At 28.1% G+C, this 21,382-nt stretch overlaps 1 protein-coding gene across 1 annotated transcript in view; it reads left to right on the top strand.

Moving 5' to 3' along the window:
• Positions 1-3,144: 3,144 nt before the first annotated feature.
• Positions 3,145-21,382, top strand: part of LOC129978693 (cGMP-inhibited 3',5'-cyclic phosphodiesterase 3A-like) — a 679,937-nt gene continuing 661,699 nt past the window's right edge. The window contains exon 1 of the mRNA XM_056090656.1: positions 3,145-3,997. Within this exon, the coding sequence (XP_055946631.1) occupies positions 3,281-3,997 (717 nt within the window). The 5' untranslated portion in view covers positions 3,145-3,280. The remainder of the gene's footprint in view (positions 3,998-21,382) is intronic.

Raw genomic sequence — 21,382 nt, 5'->3', positions numbered from 1 at the left:
TGGTTCAAAATTACCAGGTCCGTCCGAAAATAGTCCTGGTAGTTACGTCAAACGGGACGTTTATATAACTAAACCACAGATCATTTCGTGGCGTTTAATGTCTTCTTAGTGGAGATAATGAACAACTATGATTCTTCTTCTTTTATAATCTTCTTTTGATCCGCGTTACGTTCATAACACAAATGAATATTCTGGTTTGGTTTTTTTATTCTTTAATTGTAAATTTAGACTACATACAGGGTGTTTTAAAATTATTCGGATGCACTTCAAATTTTGGTCAGGATCCAAAAGTAATCCGTTTTTAAACAGCAATATAGACGTATCCTTTCTAATAGGAGACCGATTACGCACTAAATTACAAATTATTATAGATTTTTTTTCACATAGATGGGGGCAGTAACATCTTTCTTGATTTTGGTCGATTTTAATTAAATGATTCATTATATATATATTTTCAAACCAATTAACTATTTTATAGCAACAATAAAGTTATTTTTAGATAATAAGCATCAGTATTGAATACGGATACGTTAATAAACAAACTTGAGGTCGTAATTATTACTTTCTTTCCCTTCTTTCTAATGTGTCTCTTTCGCTTTCTCGCATTCGAAATATTCTAATCTCCAATCTCGAATATTGGCGGATCTCCACTTTTAAGAGTTCCTTGAATCGGGAAAGCACATTTTTGGAACTAGATCTATTCGTCTGTCTTTGGACACGATAAATCAAAAACAGTTTAAACTAGATGGATGGACTAGATTTGATATATGTATGTCGGTTTTAATTTTTGCATGCATACAAATGCAATAATTCTACAGCAAAACACTAGGTAAATGAAATTTGGTTCCCATCTTTAGCATTTGAAGTATAGATTTTCAACAAATTTTCAACTTAGTCTGTCGATGCGTTGACTTTATGTTCGTTTATATTTTCGCATGCATCCAAAAATAATAACTGAAATATGCAATAACTTAAATTAATGAAATTTGGTACTTGATCATGTGATTGCCATTGTAGTTCTTAGTTAAATTTTGGTTTCAATCAATTCATCCCCCCCTCTCCCTTCAAAAAAAATCTTCCAAAATATACAGTTGTTTTTTGGTGCTTGTGTATTAATCGCATTCCAATGATTAATCTCGAAACAGCGCATACTATTAGGCTTTTTAGTAATATCATTCGCAATTGACATACGTATGATTAGTAATATAAGAACACATTTATTAGAGAGTATGCGAGAAAGTTTCGGAGAGACCACTCTCGCTGGTTTAGTAGATGGTTAATAAGTGCTGGAATTTATACAGATTACAATATGTCAGTGTCTGGAGTACTGGACTCCACCTAAAACAATAAAAAGTTATAAAAAATTGTTACATTTTTAATGAGAAATTATTTGATTATTTATGTTACAGGGGATGGAAAAAAAGGTTGCAATGAATGGGTATTCAAAATTGTTTTTAGACGAAAAGGAGTAACAATAGAAAAGTTTAAGTAACTTGTTTTAAAAGAGATTTAGTATGTATTATGATTGTATACAACTTTTAGAATAATTTTGATGCGAATATATTTTAACATACAATAATTTGTGACCTATAATTATTAAATGTAAAATTGTTGCATTTTATTTTATTTATAGTAGAAAATTTTACGAATTTGCTCGACGAGGTGCGGTGGAAGCTTGCCTGCAAAATCCTTTGATGAAAAGGCTCAGATTGCCAAAATTGTAAAAAATAAGTAAGATAGTTATTTTATTAAACATTTTTGTTAGGCTAAATAAACAGAAATTTCCAAATATTATTCGAGATTACAAAGCACACATTTTTAACACAGTTCTAAGAATTAGCTGAGAAAAGATGCTTGTTAAGTAATTAGTTCATTAAAAATTCGAAATTCTATCAATCATTACGTTTAAATGGAAATTTGCATTATTTGAATTTGTTTTGTTTTCATTTTTATTAAAAAGTATCTTCGTGAAAAACATTCAAATTCCGTTACATTAAATACGTTAAAGATAAACGTTTGAAGTATTCGTATAGATCATATAGAATAATAATTTTGCTATTCAAAACACAAATATTTTTTATTTGGAAATATAATATATAAAATCCATTGGTAATAAACTGATTTTGATTTAGATTACCAAAAAATCTGGAAACATTTGCAATTCAAATGCATTTGTTCAATTGTTAATTCGAATTGAACAAATGCATTTGAACATGTATCTTGAACATGCCTGGACTGTTCAAGATATGTTTGCATCATTTTATCCAGTATATGAATTCCATTGACATATAATAAAAATAATAAATAGAGAATTTTTGTATTTAGGAGAGGTTTAGAGTTTCAAGCTAAAATTTTACAATTATTCAGAGATATAAACTTGGATTCAATGCTTATTTACCGGGCTTATGTTCTTCATATTACTTTCACACTAATATTTATTAAAAACAAGAACAACAAAAAAGGTTACTAAAGCTTTCATTTTCAAAGAATGGTCTTCAAAACTTTAATAAAAAAAATCAAATGTCAGAATGCATAGAAAAAAAAAAAGAGAAGGCTTGAGTTTCCATTTATTTTAATATCCAGCTTATCAATTAAGCTTTGGAACGCGGCCTTTATTACGGTATAAATGAATTAATTGATTGATCCAACAAACTCGGGGAGAAAAGAATCAATATCGTTGTTTCAAAAAACATCATAAAAAAAGATAAATCGGCATAAAACAGTCTTTTTAATGGGTAATCAACTCCATAAAAAAAGTAAATTAGCAAAGCAAATGACTTCCTTCTGCGGAAAATCGATATAAACAAAAGAACCGCGTCTTGAATATTGATATGCGAGGCGCTTTGCAATTCTGCAAATAGCTCCCACTCCCTTCGTTCGAAGTTCATAAAAAATGCTTTAAGAGGAAGAACGATATTCGTCTGTCACATCCATTGACGACTCGATTAATCCCTTTTTTTCTCTCTCCTTTTTCTTTAAGCTTTTAAGAGAGCAACATGTGTCAGAAGCAGCGGAACTGTTTTCGTTACGCGATGCGTAGCGCCGCCGCCGACCAATCAGAGCGAGGAATCCAGACAGACCTCCCAGCATGCTCCACGACACGAGGAGGTCGGTTCTTCGGCAGTGCTTGTCACGCACGAGTTAGCTCCTTGGTATGAAACGAGTTGATCGCATCAACACTTTCCCTGAGATAATATCGCATTTGTTGATAAACAAAAACGAATCGGGCTGACCTGTGGGGGCGTCCGTCTGATTTTTTTGCGTCGGGGGCTGCTGTGTAATGTCGACACCTCTCAAACTAAACGTTACTTTCTGGGACATGCAGGACAAACCCAACAACGGATACGCCAAAAACCCTGGACCAGTCCAGAAAAAAGCAACAATCTTCAGTTCATTACTTTCCAAGTACTTTAACCCTTTGCCGGTTAAGATCGGAATCGGTCTTTCCGTTCTTTTCTTAGTATGGCTTTTCGACTCAGCCGATACTATCGGAGCGGCCCTTCCGTTCTTGGCTGTGGCCGGTGTCCACTTCTGGCACTCGGTCTTTTACCGAAATCAGCTGACTGATAAAATGTCCCACTTTTTGCTATGTGCCAATGTGCTTGCAGAAGTTGTTGGAGGTTCTGTCTCAAGTGGATTTGGAATATGGTCCATAATCCACTTTGCCATAATTTTCTTGACATGTGCAGGTGTTGGTCAAGAATCAACCATGGCTTTGTATGCTGGAAGTAGGCTTTTCTTGTGGGCCTGTTTGCCGTGGTTTCCAGATAATGTAAGGACTGTCCTGTGCTATGCAAGTATTTTGGCAGGCACTATTGCAGCCAAATACTTCGAGACGTTTATGATTACCCAAATATTGTCGGAATTGAAGCTGTCTACACCAAGAAGAAGAAGAACGTCAAACAATACCATATACAATGCATACAAGTTACGACGGACGTCGCTACCAGCATTAGGAGGGAGCAACAAGGGTGTTCATCACTCCTTTGCTTATCAGGTAAGCTTTATAAAAAATATCCGTAATAAGTGTAGAATTTACAAAAGAAAAAAAAAATTCTAAGTGCATCTATTTTTTAAAATGATTTTTTTACCATTCTTAGGTATCCTTTAAACAGAAATTTTAAGTGCATAAATTTTAAAGAGTGGCATGAATAATATATTACAGAGTATTTTAACCCTTTGCACTCGGTAAAGTAATTCGATGCATAATTATTCACCTAATGCAAATTCTTGGTTATTGCTCCGAAATATATATAATTGTTTTAAGTTGAATTCTCCCTTTTAATTTGCATCTTTTTAATTAAAGAAATAAAACGTTAAAATGATGCACCATCTTGAATGGTGAATGAGAGTCGCCATTTTAGTGCAAAGGGTTAATAGTACTTGATATGTTTTAACAATTATGAAATTATATGCGATTTCTAAATGCAAGATGTCTAACAACCAATACTTTTGCGATTTAATATTGATTTGATGCTTATTATGAATGACTTAAATATTTTATGTGCTTTTTAATTTGATATATTGTAAAAAGGAGTTTTTGTAAAATGAATATTGCATCATGGCTTTTAGCTCTAAATTGAATTGGACTCACAATTTTTCATTTTGGCTTTATTTGGTTATCTCTTATAAATTTTATTAGCGAAAAGTATTCTAGTACCATAATTCTTTATTATCTGAATGCTGTCACCATGTTTGTATTTTGAGCTCAATTCAGCTGGTAAAACTAATTGCGTCAATTTTTGTGTTTTAATTTTCTAATATGAAAAGTATCTTCCTTTGCATTATACTTAGTATCTTTAAATTGCTTTAAAAATTAAAACTTTTCATGTGTAGTATTTTCTGCAATTTTAGTAAAGGAAATCTGATATATATAATAATTTTTGTAAAAAATAAAATATCTCCGAGAAGAAACATCACATGCATAGTTTTTATACAATTTTTAAAAAAAAATCAATTTCTGAACTTAGCAAGTCGAAAAGTCAAAGTTGATGCAATGCAATGCAATGCTCTTAAAAAGAAAAGGATTCTAAACAAGAGTTAGTTTTTTGACATTCAGAATTTAATGACTCGAGAAAGTAAAACTTATACTGTGAAATTTACGATAGCGGCATTCGCTTATCGCTTTCTTTGCTTAAAAAAAATAATTGATTTTATCCGAAAATTTTCTTTCGTGTCTTCCCGACTTTTCTTTATCACTTCTGATTGAACAAAGATTTACTTAAGAATCTATTGACGGAAGTAAAAAAAAAAAGAGAGAAACTAGTCTTGAAGACTATGCAACGGAATTATCAGCCGACTAGTGGCAGTTTTCTTATCTTTTGTCTAATGTTTACCATTCAGTTTGCGTAAGAACAAAATTTTACTTGATTTTTTTTTCTTTTTTAACTTACTGCGTACTTTAAAACCAAGAACTGAAAATACCAAGAAAACCTGTCAAGGAAGAATGGTTTAATACCCTGGGCATCTAGTCCTCACCGTTGTTCTTTTTTTTATTATTATTGTTCTTTTTTTTATTCCCGTTTTTCGACTCGAAACCACCTGTTGCCATTGATCGTCCTTTGGCAGAATCTTTTGTGAGACATGACAGCTGTGTGCGATTACAAAAACGCAATGATCTTTTTTGTAAGATCATCAAGGTTTATTTAATTTTGTCTTGTTTAATGATTATTAATTTCCGAAGAATATTTATTATTTCATCAGATTTATCTGTCATACAATCACGTTTATCATTTTAAAATTCAATTATAGTTTGGAAAATAATTCGAAGTCTTACAAATGTCTACCTTTTCAATGCTATGCAGCTTCGTGAAAATTGATAATTTATATATGTATGCATTATGTATATATGTATGCAATTCTGTGTTTTTAATCGTTTGTATTTAATTGAAAGGTTTTATCATTGTTTTTGATAATGCTAGTTGTTATTAATTTCTTTTGATCTGTCTCGAAATAACACTGATTCATGCCATTCTGCCTAACATATATGTTACTCAATTTTTATCTTATAATATTATCGATTACATAACATATCGATTACTGAAAGAAAAAAAAAAGAGCTAGTAATTTAAATTAATACTGAAGAATAACATCTAATGTTCCAAAAAACAGCTAAATAAAAGAAATTGGAAAATGAAATCAATAAATAGAAATTCAAATTTCATTTTTGAATTCTTTTGTGTATAATTAAATAAAGCAGAGCCGGAATTTTCCTATGCAACTAACATTTTTGTCTTATATAGAATAAACTGATCTGTAATTTCTGTTGCGAAGTAAACTGAAATTTTATTTCTTTCGAAGGAAATTGGAATTTTTTTCCCCTTGAATTAAAATAAAGTTTATTCTTTTAAACAAATAGAAAATGACTTTAATGATCCAAAAATTATTTTTTGATTTTTATTATTAATCTTAATAGTTTAGATTTTAATTATCTTAAAATAGTGAATAGTTTTTTTTAACATAAAATAAACAAAACTGCATTCTTTTAAAATTTAGCAAAACATTCTTTTCATATTAAATTGAGCATCATTTCCCATTCTTTCTCAGAACTAACAATTTATTTTACTTAGGGTTGAAACCAGTTTTTCTTATAAAATGAAGAAAAATTTTATTAAGATAGCCCTTTGATTATAATTTTTCCCTCCTTTATCTATAATTTTGACTCATTTAAGTTTCTTAATTATTTGCTTCGAAAAAATTAAGTTTTTCTTTACCTTCAGAAACTTTAAAATATATTAATGTAAGATAAGAATAGCAATGTGTGTAAAAAAAGGCTTCCATAAATAATTCGAGACATTTTGGGAATTATAAATAATTGTATTATATACATATTCCTGATAAATATACAAATAAATATATAAATGAATTCTCTCTTTCTCTTAAAGATGCATGAATTAATCAGAACAGAACTGGTAATTATCTATGCTACGTTAGAAGAATAATTGATTACTTTAACTTCTAATCCCCAATATTTGAGCTTTCATAGAAGTTGACGATTCGTCTCTGTGATATTAGAGTTTCTCTCTCCCTTTTTTGATTCCTTTCACGCCTTTTGGATGCGGAGAACTTAGCTAATTAGCAGTGACTGATGGAAAATTTCAGAAAGGCCGCATCGTCAAAGAGATTTCTGCGAACTACAATTAATACCAATAGCGCAGATTCTGTGTTTTCCCACCGAAATGACCGTGAAAGATGTTCAATTAGCGAATATGTATAATTAAATTAGGATTTAAACACTAGTGAATATGATATGTGTAATAGATCGATTTGTCCATTGATTTAGTCGACTGAGAAAAACATGCAGCATAGAAAGTGATTTTAGAGAGTTTTCAATCTGTCATCAGATATTAAAGACATGAAATACCTTTAAATAAATAAATCCAGTCAAATAATTAAAAATATTACATTTGAGCTGGTAACATATATTTACATTCTTTAACTCATTCGATGTTGAGTTTCCATTCTTTAATTTTGTGGAGAGGCCATATGTTTTTTGTTTACTTGCATAAATAGTTTAATTCCCAGTCCAGTTGTATTTTAAAATGTTTTTATATGCGCAAGAAAATGATTCATAAAAATTTCTACTTTTGTTTTAGCTTCAACCATTATTTTTACGATATTTTTAATACGAATAAATATAATTAAATTAGGATTTAGGGACTAGTGATGATGTAATGTTTGGGAAATGATCTGTGTAATCGACTTTTCTTTCGATTTAGTTAATTAATAAAAACATGCAACATAAAAAGTGTTTTTAAAAATCTACTTTTTATAAAAATATCGTAAAAATAATAGCTGAAATTAAAACAAAAGTGGCAATTTTTATGAAAAATTATTTTGTGTATACAAACATTTTAAAATGTAACTTGACTGGGAATTAAACTGTTTATGCGAATAAACAAAAAGCATATGTCCCTCACAAAATTAAAGAACGGAAAAACAAAAGAGAATAAGTTAAAGAATGTAAATATCTCTTAGCAGCTTAAATGTAATATTTTTACTTTTATTTGATTGAATTTATTCATTTAAAAATATTTCCTCTTGAATATCTGCTGAAAAATTGAAAACATAATTATGTTTTGATAGTTGATATTTTTCCAGACTGCTTTAAAAATTTAGATGTATATTTCTTTTTCTTTTGATAATTTAGATGTAAATGCTTTTTTTTTGTTTCGTTTGATAGGGTTAAGAAAAATGTGTATTCTTTTTTCATCATGAATTTTCATAAATTTGATTTTATGATGTTTTATTAAAAAAATCATGTTTATATAATTACTAGCCGCCTTTGGCGACCAGCCGGTTCGCCAATCTTAATGTTCGTCAAAATTTTAATAATTAAATATTTTATGCAATTCCAACTTTAATAGATTGTTCAGCAAAATATTTTAAAACTTCAAATTTTGATAGTCATATAATTCACTCGTAATATTATAAAGGCCTTCAGTCATAACGTGATATGTATCTCTCTAATTTTCTGTTACCCCTCGTAGAATTTATGCTTTAAATTAAAGTGTAAAGGATTAATCTGCAATTAATATAATAATATTTTTTTACTGAAACAAAGCATTTTTTTAATAATATGATTACTGATAATAGAGTCACTGAGCGTTTAAACTTTATGGGCACTAAAGAATATCTTTCTTAATTTATGTAATATCTCAAGAATTTGTCAACAAAATTTTCTCAGGTTCATCATGAATGGATCGATTCATTAACAATGTTTCATTTTAAATGCATTAAACACTAAGAAAATAAAATGAATCGTTTAAAATAATCGATCGAAAACAGGTCTAAAAAAACTACTTAAAAAACGATGTACTTAAAACTATAAGCATATATAAAAAATATATATAACTAACATAAATACAATTTAATTACAAAAGCATGCAACTAACCTAAAAATAATTTAAATCATTGAAAACAGGTTAAAAAAAACTACTTAAAAAACGGCGCACTTAAAACTATAAGCATATATAAAAAATATATATAACTAACATAAATACAATTTAATTACAAAAGCATGCAACTAACCTAAAAATAATTTAAATCATTGTAAAAAGGTTAAAAAAAACTACTTAAAAACGATGTACTTAAAACTATAAGCATATTCAAAAAATATATAACTAACATAAATACAATTTACTTACAAAAGCATACAACTAACCTAAAAATAATTTAAATCATCCGTTGGTTGCCATGTCAACAGTCAGAAAACAATGCGCATGCGTGAATTTTCTTCGCCTTTTACGGTAACGCAAATGCGTGAGTTTTTCTACGCCAGTAGGGGTAACGTTATGCAGATTAGACATTTTTAATTTCCTTTATTCTGTGTTATTTTAATTCAAAAGTACTTCAGAATGAATCTGAAACATGGATTAATTAACAATGTTTAATTTTAAATGCATAAAACATTAAGAAAATAAACAGAATCGTTTGAAATAATCCGCCGAAAAATCTTAACCCTAGCCTCATTACTGTTGGGAGAAAAAAAGAACGAAAGCCTAAATCATTTGGCGTTGGGGAAAATGGAAGATTATTTTGGCGAAAAAGTTGGCGGTGGGGAAAATGGAAGATTTTTTTGGCGGGAAAGTTAGTTTTTAATTAATAATTAAAATTCTAATTAAAATTTCAAAAAAAGGGACCCCAGGTGCACATTCCCGACCTCTAAGGTATACATGTACCAAATTTGGTAGCTTTATGTCAAATGACCTGGCCTGTAGAGCGCCAACACACACACACACACACACACACACACATTGAGCTTTATTATAAGTATAGATAGATATAGATTAAATGATTCCACAGTGCAGCTTATTCAATAAAAAAAAAGATTGAAAGAATTATCAATTAAACAAGTTTTTTAAAGTAACGGAGAGAAATCCAATATATTTTTAAATATTCAGTAATATTCATTCTTTGTCATTCTTTGCTATTTGATTTTTAAATGTTCAACTAGCTGTTTTATAATTCTGTATAAATAAAATAAGAAAATGAATACACATTAATTACGAAAAACTTAATTAATTTACAAAATTAAAATAATTCAATAATAAATTTAATTTTTTATTGAAATTATTTCCTTCGTCATATCAATGTAGAAAATCACTGATTTTTTTTAAATAATTCATAATGAAATAATTAAGAATATAATTAAAAATTAAAATGTAAATGATGCAATTTTGCATCGGAGCACTTATAGATCTTTTCACTCTTAATTACATAAAGTTCCTATTTAGCCGTTTTGTTTAGTTTTTGTTTTATTATTCGTAAGTCAAGATATCTAGAATTTCTAAGAAAGCACAGAATTACTCAAATATATATTTTATAAACTTTTTTAATCATTAAATTATTTCAATGTATCCTTTATTGCTAAGCCTTAATGGGATTATTGGTGGTAATATTAATCTAAAAATTAGGCCCGTTTCTTTTTCTTTGATATTAACTCTATATTTTAAAATAAGTAACTAATTAGGAAGAAGATCTCCTGACAAATGTTTGGTATTATATTATTTTTATAATACCAAGCCAATATTTGCAATTTGTTATATAAAATTGTATTATAAAAAAATGCTTATTCATTATAGAATGAATGAAATAAAAAGAATTGCAAATTTTATATTTGAGAACCAAGTGATTATGGTATCCATTGATTCATATTAATATGATACGATCAAATGCTCAGTGCATGCTTAATTTTAAATACATTGCGCATTTTGAAGCATAGAAATGGACATATTACATCACATGTTAAGACAATGTGCAAGTTATTTTTAGATAACATATGCAGTGACGATTAGCACACGATTATAACGCCATTTAAATGAATTCTATTGAATGTTTAAAGATAAAGCGCTTACATTAAATATTTATGGTAAATTTTGGAACAACGCATTAAAAAACATTTGTGAGTTTAGAGAATAATAATTCTTGAAGGAAAACAGCTCTTTATTGCATATTTTCACATCATTATCATTCATTGAATAGAGTTTATATTTTAATGCTTTGAAACAATGGAAATTTTATTTTCTCTGTATGCCACTAAAATGCTTTTGTAATTAAAATATCTTTTTTTTCATCATTTTTCTATTTTATTTAATTTATAAATTTAATGGTATTCAAATGAGATCCAATATAATTGAAAAAGGATATTTATGAAAATATTTCAATTACTGCGAAAGCTAACCTAAGATATTTTTGTCGAAAATGGTAAATAACAGTCTGCTGTCAACAGTTGTTAATATTTCTCATTTCTAATTAAAATATTTGTTGAAAACCCTTAATTTTCTATACAAATAGTGCATTAAAACATATCTTCAATTTCAAATATCGAAATATTTGAAACCGAAATGTTAAACTTAAGTTAGAAATCATGTAACGGAATAGAAACGTAACAATCTAAATGTGATATTGATTCTATTTGCTGTGATATTATAAAAATAATGCAACTATAGTAATAAATATGCTCAAATGAAGTTTTTAAAAATTTAGCTTAATACTCTGATTTATTTTCTTTGTCAATAATATTTTGGCGAAGGCTATCTGACCTATATTTAGAAAATATATTATTTCTTGTTTAAAAAAATTGATTTATTTCTCACGTAAGTATTATACCAAATTTATTTTTAACTTTTATCCCATTCATAAAACAAAGCATTGAACTGTTATTAATGATAACTAAACTTTTAAATGCTCTCGGATGCCATCTTTGAATGCAGCATTAATCTATAATATCTGCTCATTTTATTTAAAAATATCCATTAAAGTGTTTAATGAATTTCCGAATCGTAAACGATTCAAGCAAGAAATTAAAAAGTGCGATGAATTTGGGGCGAAAATGTTCTCCTAAATATAAACTTCACTTTTTTGAGTCGATTCGCAAATGCAGTGGTGAAAACGACTGCCTTGTACACAAGGATGTAATTATTACACAAAAGGTGCGCTGACAAGGCTTTAAGTTTGCTTAAGAAACTTTACTGCTAATTGTTTTGTACAACTGTGTTTGTATTCCAATGCAATTACTCTTTCGATTCAGTTCAGCCAATCGTTCATTGTAACTGGTAATTCGCAAAACTTCAGATTTAAACATTTGTGGAATAATTTTTATGTAAGAACATGTTTTCATTCCGGTAATGACATTACTGAATCAACTTTAAGTGTATAACTAATTATTTTAATTTAACATTCGTTTATTTTAATTCATTTTATTTCGAAGTAAGTTTGAAATTCCTTGAATCGAAAATAATTTTTTTTTTTGCGCATGTTAAATGTAAATAAAATGTAATTCTAATGAAATTCATTAAGGTCTGTTATGCAATGTAACTTTGAATAAATGTAATGAATTTTCATTGTTATCTTGAAGATTAATATTGCAGTATTTTGTCGACTATTCGAAAGAATAATTTGTAACAAAAATATTTTGATTAAAGTTTAAAATTATTTTTAATTGTTTCTAAAAAAGACCTGAATAGCATTTCAATAAAAAAAAGAACCGAAAAAGTCTTTTAATAAATAGCATTCTAGAATAAATAACATTCTAATATGAGTAACATTCTTCAATGAATTTTCTAGTAATAGTCTAGGAAATTAAACGGGGAAGAAAGGTTTTAGTTTCATTAATCTCGATAATTTTTTAAAATAAAAAAATCTAAATCTGTTTTGCATTATTAATAAGTGTACGAATATTTCCCCTTTAATTCCAGTGACATAGTAAAGCTACTTACTTCTCTGCGCAGTATCTTTTGAGGCAATCGGCTCCTTAGTCCAAAGTAAATTTTTCCAATCTCAATTAATTCAGGACTGATTAATTTGGAATTTTCTCTAAGTTATAATTAATTGCAACGTCAGATATTTAATTCATCTAATAGAATTGTTTTCTTTTTATGAATATTTACAATAAGTGTTCTAAAAAGATTTATTATTTTATATAATCTTATAAATATTTATTGCTGTTAAATACTCTAAGATAAATACTCTATCTATACTCTGTTAATTACTCTATCTGTTATTGCGATCATATTTCATTTATGTAAATAGAAGATTCCAAAAATGTTGATTTGGCTTTTTTTTTATTCGACGATAATTCATGCAGTTTTTTTCCTATTTTGAAAAAATAATAGATATCAGCCAAAAACTAAAAGATTTAAAAATATTTTTGAATGTTAAAAAAAAATTTTGAAATATAGAAAAATTTATATTTTGATTATTGCAAAATGAATCATTTTTCTATTTTTTTTTTTTTTTTGAATTTTTACAATGAAAGTGCATTTTTTTATGTATGTTGTTTTGAGAAAGGAAAATTTAATTTTTATTCTCTTATAAATATGTATGCAAATATAATCGTGAAAAATACAATAAGTTATCTGTAAACACCATTTTTTAAAATTAGTCTGTGACCGCGACAATTAAAAAATGGAAAGATTTGAAAAAATAAAATTTGGTATATGATGTATAACCAAAATTTATTTGTAAGAAATTTTATAGAAAATTTGCTAATTTGCGGCTGGGGTGTCTGTCCATTCGTTTGTAAGTGAAAAAGAAATGAGTAAAATAAATTAGATTTGGCATGTAGTTTTGCAACCAAAATTGTAGATATTTATCCATTTTTGGACCCAACTGATCACCGAAAAATATGTTCAAAACGATTTTCTCCATTATATGATGAAAAAATTAAACACAAAATACTCTATCTAACGTAGGTATGTTAGAATTTTTCTTGATATAAAATCACCGTTAACCTACGGATATACACTGATATAACTACAGATATATTTTACCTAAGGCATTTTATCTAAAAGGATTATTATTAAAAAAAAAAAAAAATTGAAATCTGCTATCGCAAATTTCAAGTTATCACGTGAGAACATTTTTTTCGATGAATTGCTTAGAGCTGGAAAGCGATATTTGAAACTCAGAATCGAAACGAAGACGTTTTGCGTTGAACGTTGACGGTTGTGATTCAGAATCCAAATGGATGCGTTATGCGTTCTGTGTTTGAAGTTGAGTGTTGCGATTGAGAATCTGCAACGCACTGCATACGTTCACGCTTTCTTCGTCCCCGTTGTAAAGCTATTTACTTTCATGTTTAATTCGATCAGCTTCTAATTTTAAATTTTCATCATACGTTTTTATTGATTGAAGGTTTTGTCTCTGAAGGTTTGATTGCAGGTTTTGTTTTAGCCTCTGTTTGCTCTTTCATTCCCTTTTTTTCTTTGCAAGGCTTTATCGAGAGAAAGCTTAGGACGCCCCATTTATGATGTATTCATTGCTTACGGGATTTCGAGCTTCATCAGGTTCTTTTTCCGTTCTCGTTTCCGTTTCTTTGCTCCTAATAACATAAACGACGTAAATGTGGTATCGTTTGATAGAGAACATCCAGTAGAGTCTATCGATGTCAGTCGTAAAGAAAGTTTTTGCAAAAACGAAATCGAAAATTCGTTCATTCGAAAATTCAAATTTTTACAATTTTGAGAGCCCGTAATTCGCTAATCACTTGGAGTAACAACGTGAAACTCGTATCGTTACGTGCATTTCGGAAAGTACTATCCAACGATATGACCAAATGCAATGTAACTCTAACTCGAATTTGTAAATTTCGAGACCCGATCTCGGACCCTATCGAGACCAGAGTTTCGGTAAAATACGTTCGACTCTGTTCATCGAGACGAGTGTTTAGACGGGTAGCACTCGTCTCTATGTTGCATAGAATCTGAGATATAACAACTTCCAATCTGACCGGAAGTTGACGTCATCGACATCCCGAGACACATAGGAACTCTATGGTATCGATCCGACATTGATTGAACCAATATTAAGCAAAACCCGTACTGCGCATGCGTAATGGATCCAAAATTTGTGGGGGGGGAGGGAAGGGTAGAGGACCCCTAAAGGTGAAAAACCCATGTCTGTAACATATGTAGTTTACGAGATATAACGAAAATCATCTGCGCATGCGCAGTAGATGACTCCATGGGGGTTCTTCTATAGCCCCATAGGATTACTATGGTGAAAACCACATGTCTCTAATAGCAGATTAACCTTTTAAAAATGCATTTGCTTTCAAAGAAGCATACATAATAATAATAATAATAATGCAATACTGGTAAAAGCAGATGAAAATGTATATTGCCATTTTTGCTTTATTCATTGCCTACGCGATTTCGAGCTTCAATTATTCGTTGCCTTCAATTACTCAAAACCCCGTAACGGAAACATCATGTTCTCACATGATAAAAATTATTATTTTTAATAAAATTAAATATTTTTGAAATAGTAAAGTAAATACAAGCACATATTTTACTTTAAAAAGGTATTTATAAAAATCTAAAAAAAAAAAAAAAAAAAAAAACACTTTTGGAATTCTTTTTATTAATTATTAATTAGAATAACCGCTGAAAAACTGTATACACCTTTTGTTAAATATAAGAGATCTTGAGATAAAGAGCTTTAAAAATTTTTAAATGCATGGAAAAAGAGGGACGCTTTTAAGGATTTAATGTTAATCCTTAAATAGAGTTTTTATGTTTTAGAACAATTACAAAGTTATTTGAGGAGATGCTTGAAGTTAGTTCATAAATTAAGCCTCAGTATTATCATAAAAAATATTGTAATTTTTAACGGATTATGCATATAAAAAATAAAAGAACCCAGTTTTAAAATTTAATATTCAGATTATATAACGGTAAAAGTGAAGAATTTTTCTCGGCTGTTATGCATATATGGATGAATTTAGACAATTATCTAAATCAGTGTTTATTCAAAGCTTTGAACTTATTTTTGAATTAATGCAATGCTATATAAGTCTTTAGTCATTATTTTATAATTTATTAAAATAAATTTTTTATGATATAACAAATTAGCGTGAGGTGCCCATTTTTTAAACTTTTAACAAATTTTACTTCATTAATTTAGTCTACAGGAATCTCGGAAATGAACAATATAAAGGCTCAATATTGGTGAAATTGTAAAAAAATATTATGTTCTATCACATAAAAAAGTCGGCCACATTTTTTTTTTTTCAAATTTATGCTGAACAAACTTATATTAATAATTAAAAAAATTAATTTTTATTAATTTTTTTTATTTAAAAACAGAAGTATTAATTATAAATTGTTCTTGAAAATAAATTTTCTAATACCCATGTAATAAGAGGATTGAACATGAAATTTGTGAATAATTTCTAGTTTATGAGTTAAAGTTTATTTTGTTAGAAATTTGATTATGTAACAAGTATTTTTATAAATGCTGCAATAAAAAGTAATTTGAAAAAAAATTAGTATTGTTATATGCAATATATGTATTTTAAACGTCTGGAATAATGTATCATGTTCCTATATATACCAAAAACATTGATGCATAATAACAGAAGTGACGTTTACTCTCTCTTTTACTAGCCTCGCAAAATATATTATTATGCTTTGGCATATGAATTAAATTTGTGGCAAATAGAAAATATATAAATTTGGCTAATAAACTTTTGTATAACTTTTTTTCCCCTCGAAATAAAAAAAAATATTTCAAGCAATTTTTTATGAAAATAAACTGTTTATAATATTTAAATAATTTGCAGACGATAACTTAAAAAAATAATTGTACAACAATTTTTTAATAATTGATTTTTTCTTGGCAATTGGAAAAAAATAACAGGAAAATTATCATTCCATATTTTGGATACTTTGAAAGATGGTGCAGTTGGTTTTTTGCCTTACTTGTTCATTTGATGATTTGTCATTTTCTTGCTCTTGTTTGGCTCACTTCTGGGCATACAGTTTATGTCTGTGACATCCGTCTATCAGCTAATTCTCAGATGCTGACCTACAAAAGATGTACAAAGCGAAGAGTAATGAAGAAAAAGGTAAAAATTGTTTTTTTTTTACATAATTATAAATTATGAGACATAAATATAAACATACAAACTGCCTTAAAGTAGGATTTGATGTCGAAAAAATTGTGGTTAATGATATTAAATAGGCGTTAATATTCTAGATTTTTCAAGCAGGATTGGCATGCACAAATATTTGGTAATTAGAAGTAGACAATAATTTTATTAGCTATCTTTCATGAAATTTTTTAAACTTAATATTTATAGACTGATTACTATCTGTGAATTCGTGTCGCTACATGCACGATGCTAAAACTGCTTTGAACGGACAAAGCGTTGAAACTTGAATTATTAAAATTTCGCACGCAATTAATAAAACCTGAAATCAATGCTTCTCATTAAGAATGGATGCTCAAAATTTTTATTGAATTGAAAATTCAAATTTATTTAATTTAAATGGAAATTAATTACTAATTTAAATATTTTTCTTCATTCATTTCGGAGCATATGCAAAAAATGCATTTTTGCATTATTTACAAATTTAAAAAAATGAACTCATCAACGAAATATTTTATCTTCATGTAATTTTTTAAAATTGTAATAAGTTTTTAAAAATATTCTTGTTTTGCTTCCATAGTTTTCATTGCTTTAGTCACAATATTTTTGCCTATTCATGTAGCAATGACATTAAATATATAAATTTGTTTTGTTATCGATGTTACACAAGTATCAATTTAAAAGAAAATATGAAAATAAGCACAGCAGGCCTAAAACATTATGCTGCGATATTTTTAACTACAAACTATTTTTAACTCTTTTGTTTTGCATATATTTGACACTTTCCTTCAAAATTATGAATATACACTATAATATAAATTTTCCCAATGTAATGACTTTCATATGAAATTGATATAAAGAAGCGTTGGATTCGTACTTTTTAATTTGTAGGTAATTTGATGCTGTATTTGGAAAAATATTGTTTTCATTTGTTTCGGAACATAATTTTAAGTGAAGAAAACTGACAGATCTCGAATTTTAAGTACAATTTTATTTAAAAAAGCTAATTCTAAAATGTCCAGGATGTTGTTTATTATATGTTTTGAACTGTATTATTTAGGTGACACTCATGGAGAATCTTAAACATGGTTGCTTACGAATGTTTTTCTAAGTCATTGAATAAATAAGTGCAATGAATCTGCAACAAAAGTATTTTAAATATTACTAATGCATTTGTTTCTTTTGTAATAAATATTCTACTTTGAAAATAGACTTCTCAAATTATAAATTATCTGGAAAATGTTTTGATACGTTATAAATTATATATAATATGAGAGAGAGGGAGAGAATTCTTTTGCGAATGACTTACTTCATTAAATCTTTTCTAGTGCTTTACTAAGCGAGATCAGAATAAATGTGAAGTGTCAAACTCAACCATTAATCAACATTTGATGTTTGGTTCTAAATTTGGATGCGCGCATCTATCGTGTGGGACATCCAAATTTGATAATGGGAATTTACAAATTAACAGACAATTTTAAATAGTTTGGATGTAATGGATTTGTTGTTCATACAAGACAGAAATGGCAATCCTTTTTTGAAATGGATGATAGCAGGTGCTGAGAAATGGATCGGCTATAATAGTGTTGAGCTGACCCCGGTTGAGAAAAATATTCGAATGATCTGTCATCAGCCATCCCAAAAACCAATATCATCTCCAAAAAGTCGTGATTTGTTGGTCGTATCGGAAGGGCACTGTTTATTACTAGCTACTGTCGCCTAATCAAACAATTTGAAACAAGCCATTCAATAGAAGTACTCGGAATGTCCAAGCATAAAGTGATAGTAGTTCATCAGGATCACACAAGATCACAAGTATCTTTGACTACTGAGCTGAAGTTATTGGAACGTGTCAGGTTGTTTTAAACTATCCTATATATAATCTTGACTAGGTATCTTTGGATTACTATCCATTCAGCTTGATCATTGAAAAGGTAAAATTAGCTGAAGGGAGATTTTTTTTCCATTCGAATAGCAGTCATGTTCTTTAAGCCAGACATGTTCTTTGAGAATTGGAGAATGAAAGGGCCGAATGGATAGTAAATCTTTATCAAATAAAATAGTGCCAATATGATTGATGACTATTCATTGATAATCCCCCAAAAAATCATTACTATTTATTTCAAAAATAAGTGAATACCTTCGAAACAATCCAATTATTGGTTGATTCCAAAATAATATATCTTTTGTTTTTTTTTATTGACAACTGAAAATGCTTAGAGATCTAATGATTTATTACTGAGAAAATGTTTTTTTTTAAAACCTCATCATATCTTTCTAACATTTTAAATTTTTCAAATGTTGATTTAAAATTTTTATTTTCACTTTCAAAAGATATTTCCTGAGAATTTAAAATATGCTGTGTTAATACTTTTTTGTGCTCTTCACACAATAAGAAATGGAAACTAATTTAAAACTGTTAAATAATTATTATCGTTTCTCAAAGAATTCAAAGATGGAAGAAGAATATTATTATTTCATAAAAAAGTGTTGTCTGTTTTTCAAAAAATAGTAGAAATGCATGCCATGTTAGGGGTTAATCCATTTTTTATTTAATTCTACTTTTGAAACATCGCAATTTGGAGTTTCCTACAGAATGTTTTCTGTAGAATTTCCATTTACTTAATTTACAGAGTATTAAGTATATGAATTTATGAACATGCCATAGAATGAATCTTTTAGTTTGAGGTATATTGCGAACTTTTAAAATAATTACCACTTATGGTGGGTTAGTTAATGTTATGATTATGTTGAATTTCTTAGATTTGAGTTAGACATGCAACATACCAGTACAGCATCGAAAAGATGCATTTGCAATTCGTTTTGTCTTAAATGAAATATTATAAATTTTATTCCCACTGATATCATTGAAATCATATATTTAATCTGCATAAGAGGTTAAAAAGTTTTTTACTGGACCCTTTATTTGAGTATTTTCCGCATTAAGCACTTTCAATGAAAATTTATCCGAAATTTTCAATGCTTGCTGTTTGTTTAAAAACTGTTTTGGAGTTTGCAAGTATCCGTTTCTTTTAGTTTATCATTTAAAATCTACATTGACTTGGGTGGGGTGTCTGCGATATCATCAGTAACCGAGAAAAGTTGGCAAAAAAAATCGAACCGTTTAAAAAAAAGTTTTCAAGATGCTAGACAGAATTAATTGCTGTTTTTCAGAAATCCGTTTCTATCGCGTATGAGTTTCATAAACAAGTACGCTGTCGATAAAAGGATATGTATGAGGCTGAACTGAATAAACGATTTATTTACTCGCAGCTGCTATAACATTAAGGATTAACTGCGATTAAGTATATATAATTTCCATTTTATTTTTGTTTTTGTTTTTTGTATTTAAAAGTATTATGAAAGTATAAGATTACAGAAAGAAAGATGTGGGGGTGGAGAGAAAGGAATCCATTCACTTAATTATATTATAGAGGAGTCATGAGTGTGCTTTTTGATTTGCATGTTAACTATTTCCATGTTACATTTGAAATAAAAGAACGATACCATCAGCAATAACAACCCCTATCCCCTAAAAGAAATGAGTATCGTCTAATGATAATGTTACATGATAGGCAGATATTAAAATGATGATACATTATTTTATTGCTAAATACTATTACCAATGCCAATCTAAAATGTTACTGGTTTAGGTATGATATTTGCAGCATATTTTATCTGCATTAAGAAGTTATAGTTAAAAGTTAAATATGCATTTTTTAAAAATCAAAGATGAATTGATAAAACAAATATGTAAAGAATGAAAGCATGGTGTTCAAATGTCCAAAAGATACTGACCTCTTTTAAGCATATAATATAAATAGACATTTTTATAAATCAATGCATTTTTCCTAAGTGACTGTTATATAGGTAGAAATGAAGGTTGCGCCATGTGATGCTTATATCATGATACAGCATATATTTAAAAAATAAAGATTATATTATAAATGAGAAATTCATCCAGAATTTAATATTTTCTTCAAATTTCAAAATAATTGTAGGTAAAGCATGTTTTTGTGATTAAAAAATTCTTTAATACTTTATTTTTTTCTATACACAGTTATATCAAAATATTTTTAGAATTAAAATTAGCTAAAGTAAATTGATTCATTTAGCTTATCAGATAAATTTAATTTGATTTAATGATTTCGTTAATTGATAACTAAATAAAAAATCAAGACGTATCACTTTGAGTGAGATAAACTGCTGTAGTTTTTAGGTTTCTAACTTCAGTTTTTTTTCAGTTAGTTTTCTATTTTTTTTTTCTTCTAGGATTCTGTCTTATTGAAAATTTTCTGTATGTCAACCTGTATAATTTCCTTCAAAAATTAATTGATGAATTTAGTGGGAAACATGACTGCCATTACCTTAGAAAGGGTTAAAAACTCAATGAATTTTAGTTTAAATGCTTTATAAAATAAAAAATGAACTGCTTTATTAAAATTTTAATTCAATGCAGTAAAAATACATGTTATTTAAATTTTTCAATTAATGATTACCTTAACAAAC

Source organism: Argiope bruennichi, chromosome 1 (genome assembly GCF_947563725.1).
Source record: "Argiope bruennichi chromosome 1, qqArgBrue1.1, whole genome shotgun sequence".
NCBI lineage: Eukaryota > Metazoa > Arthropoda > Arachnida > Araneae > Araneidae > Argiope > Argiope bruennichi.
This window is presented reverse-complemented; position numbering and strand designations above follow the sequence as displayed.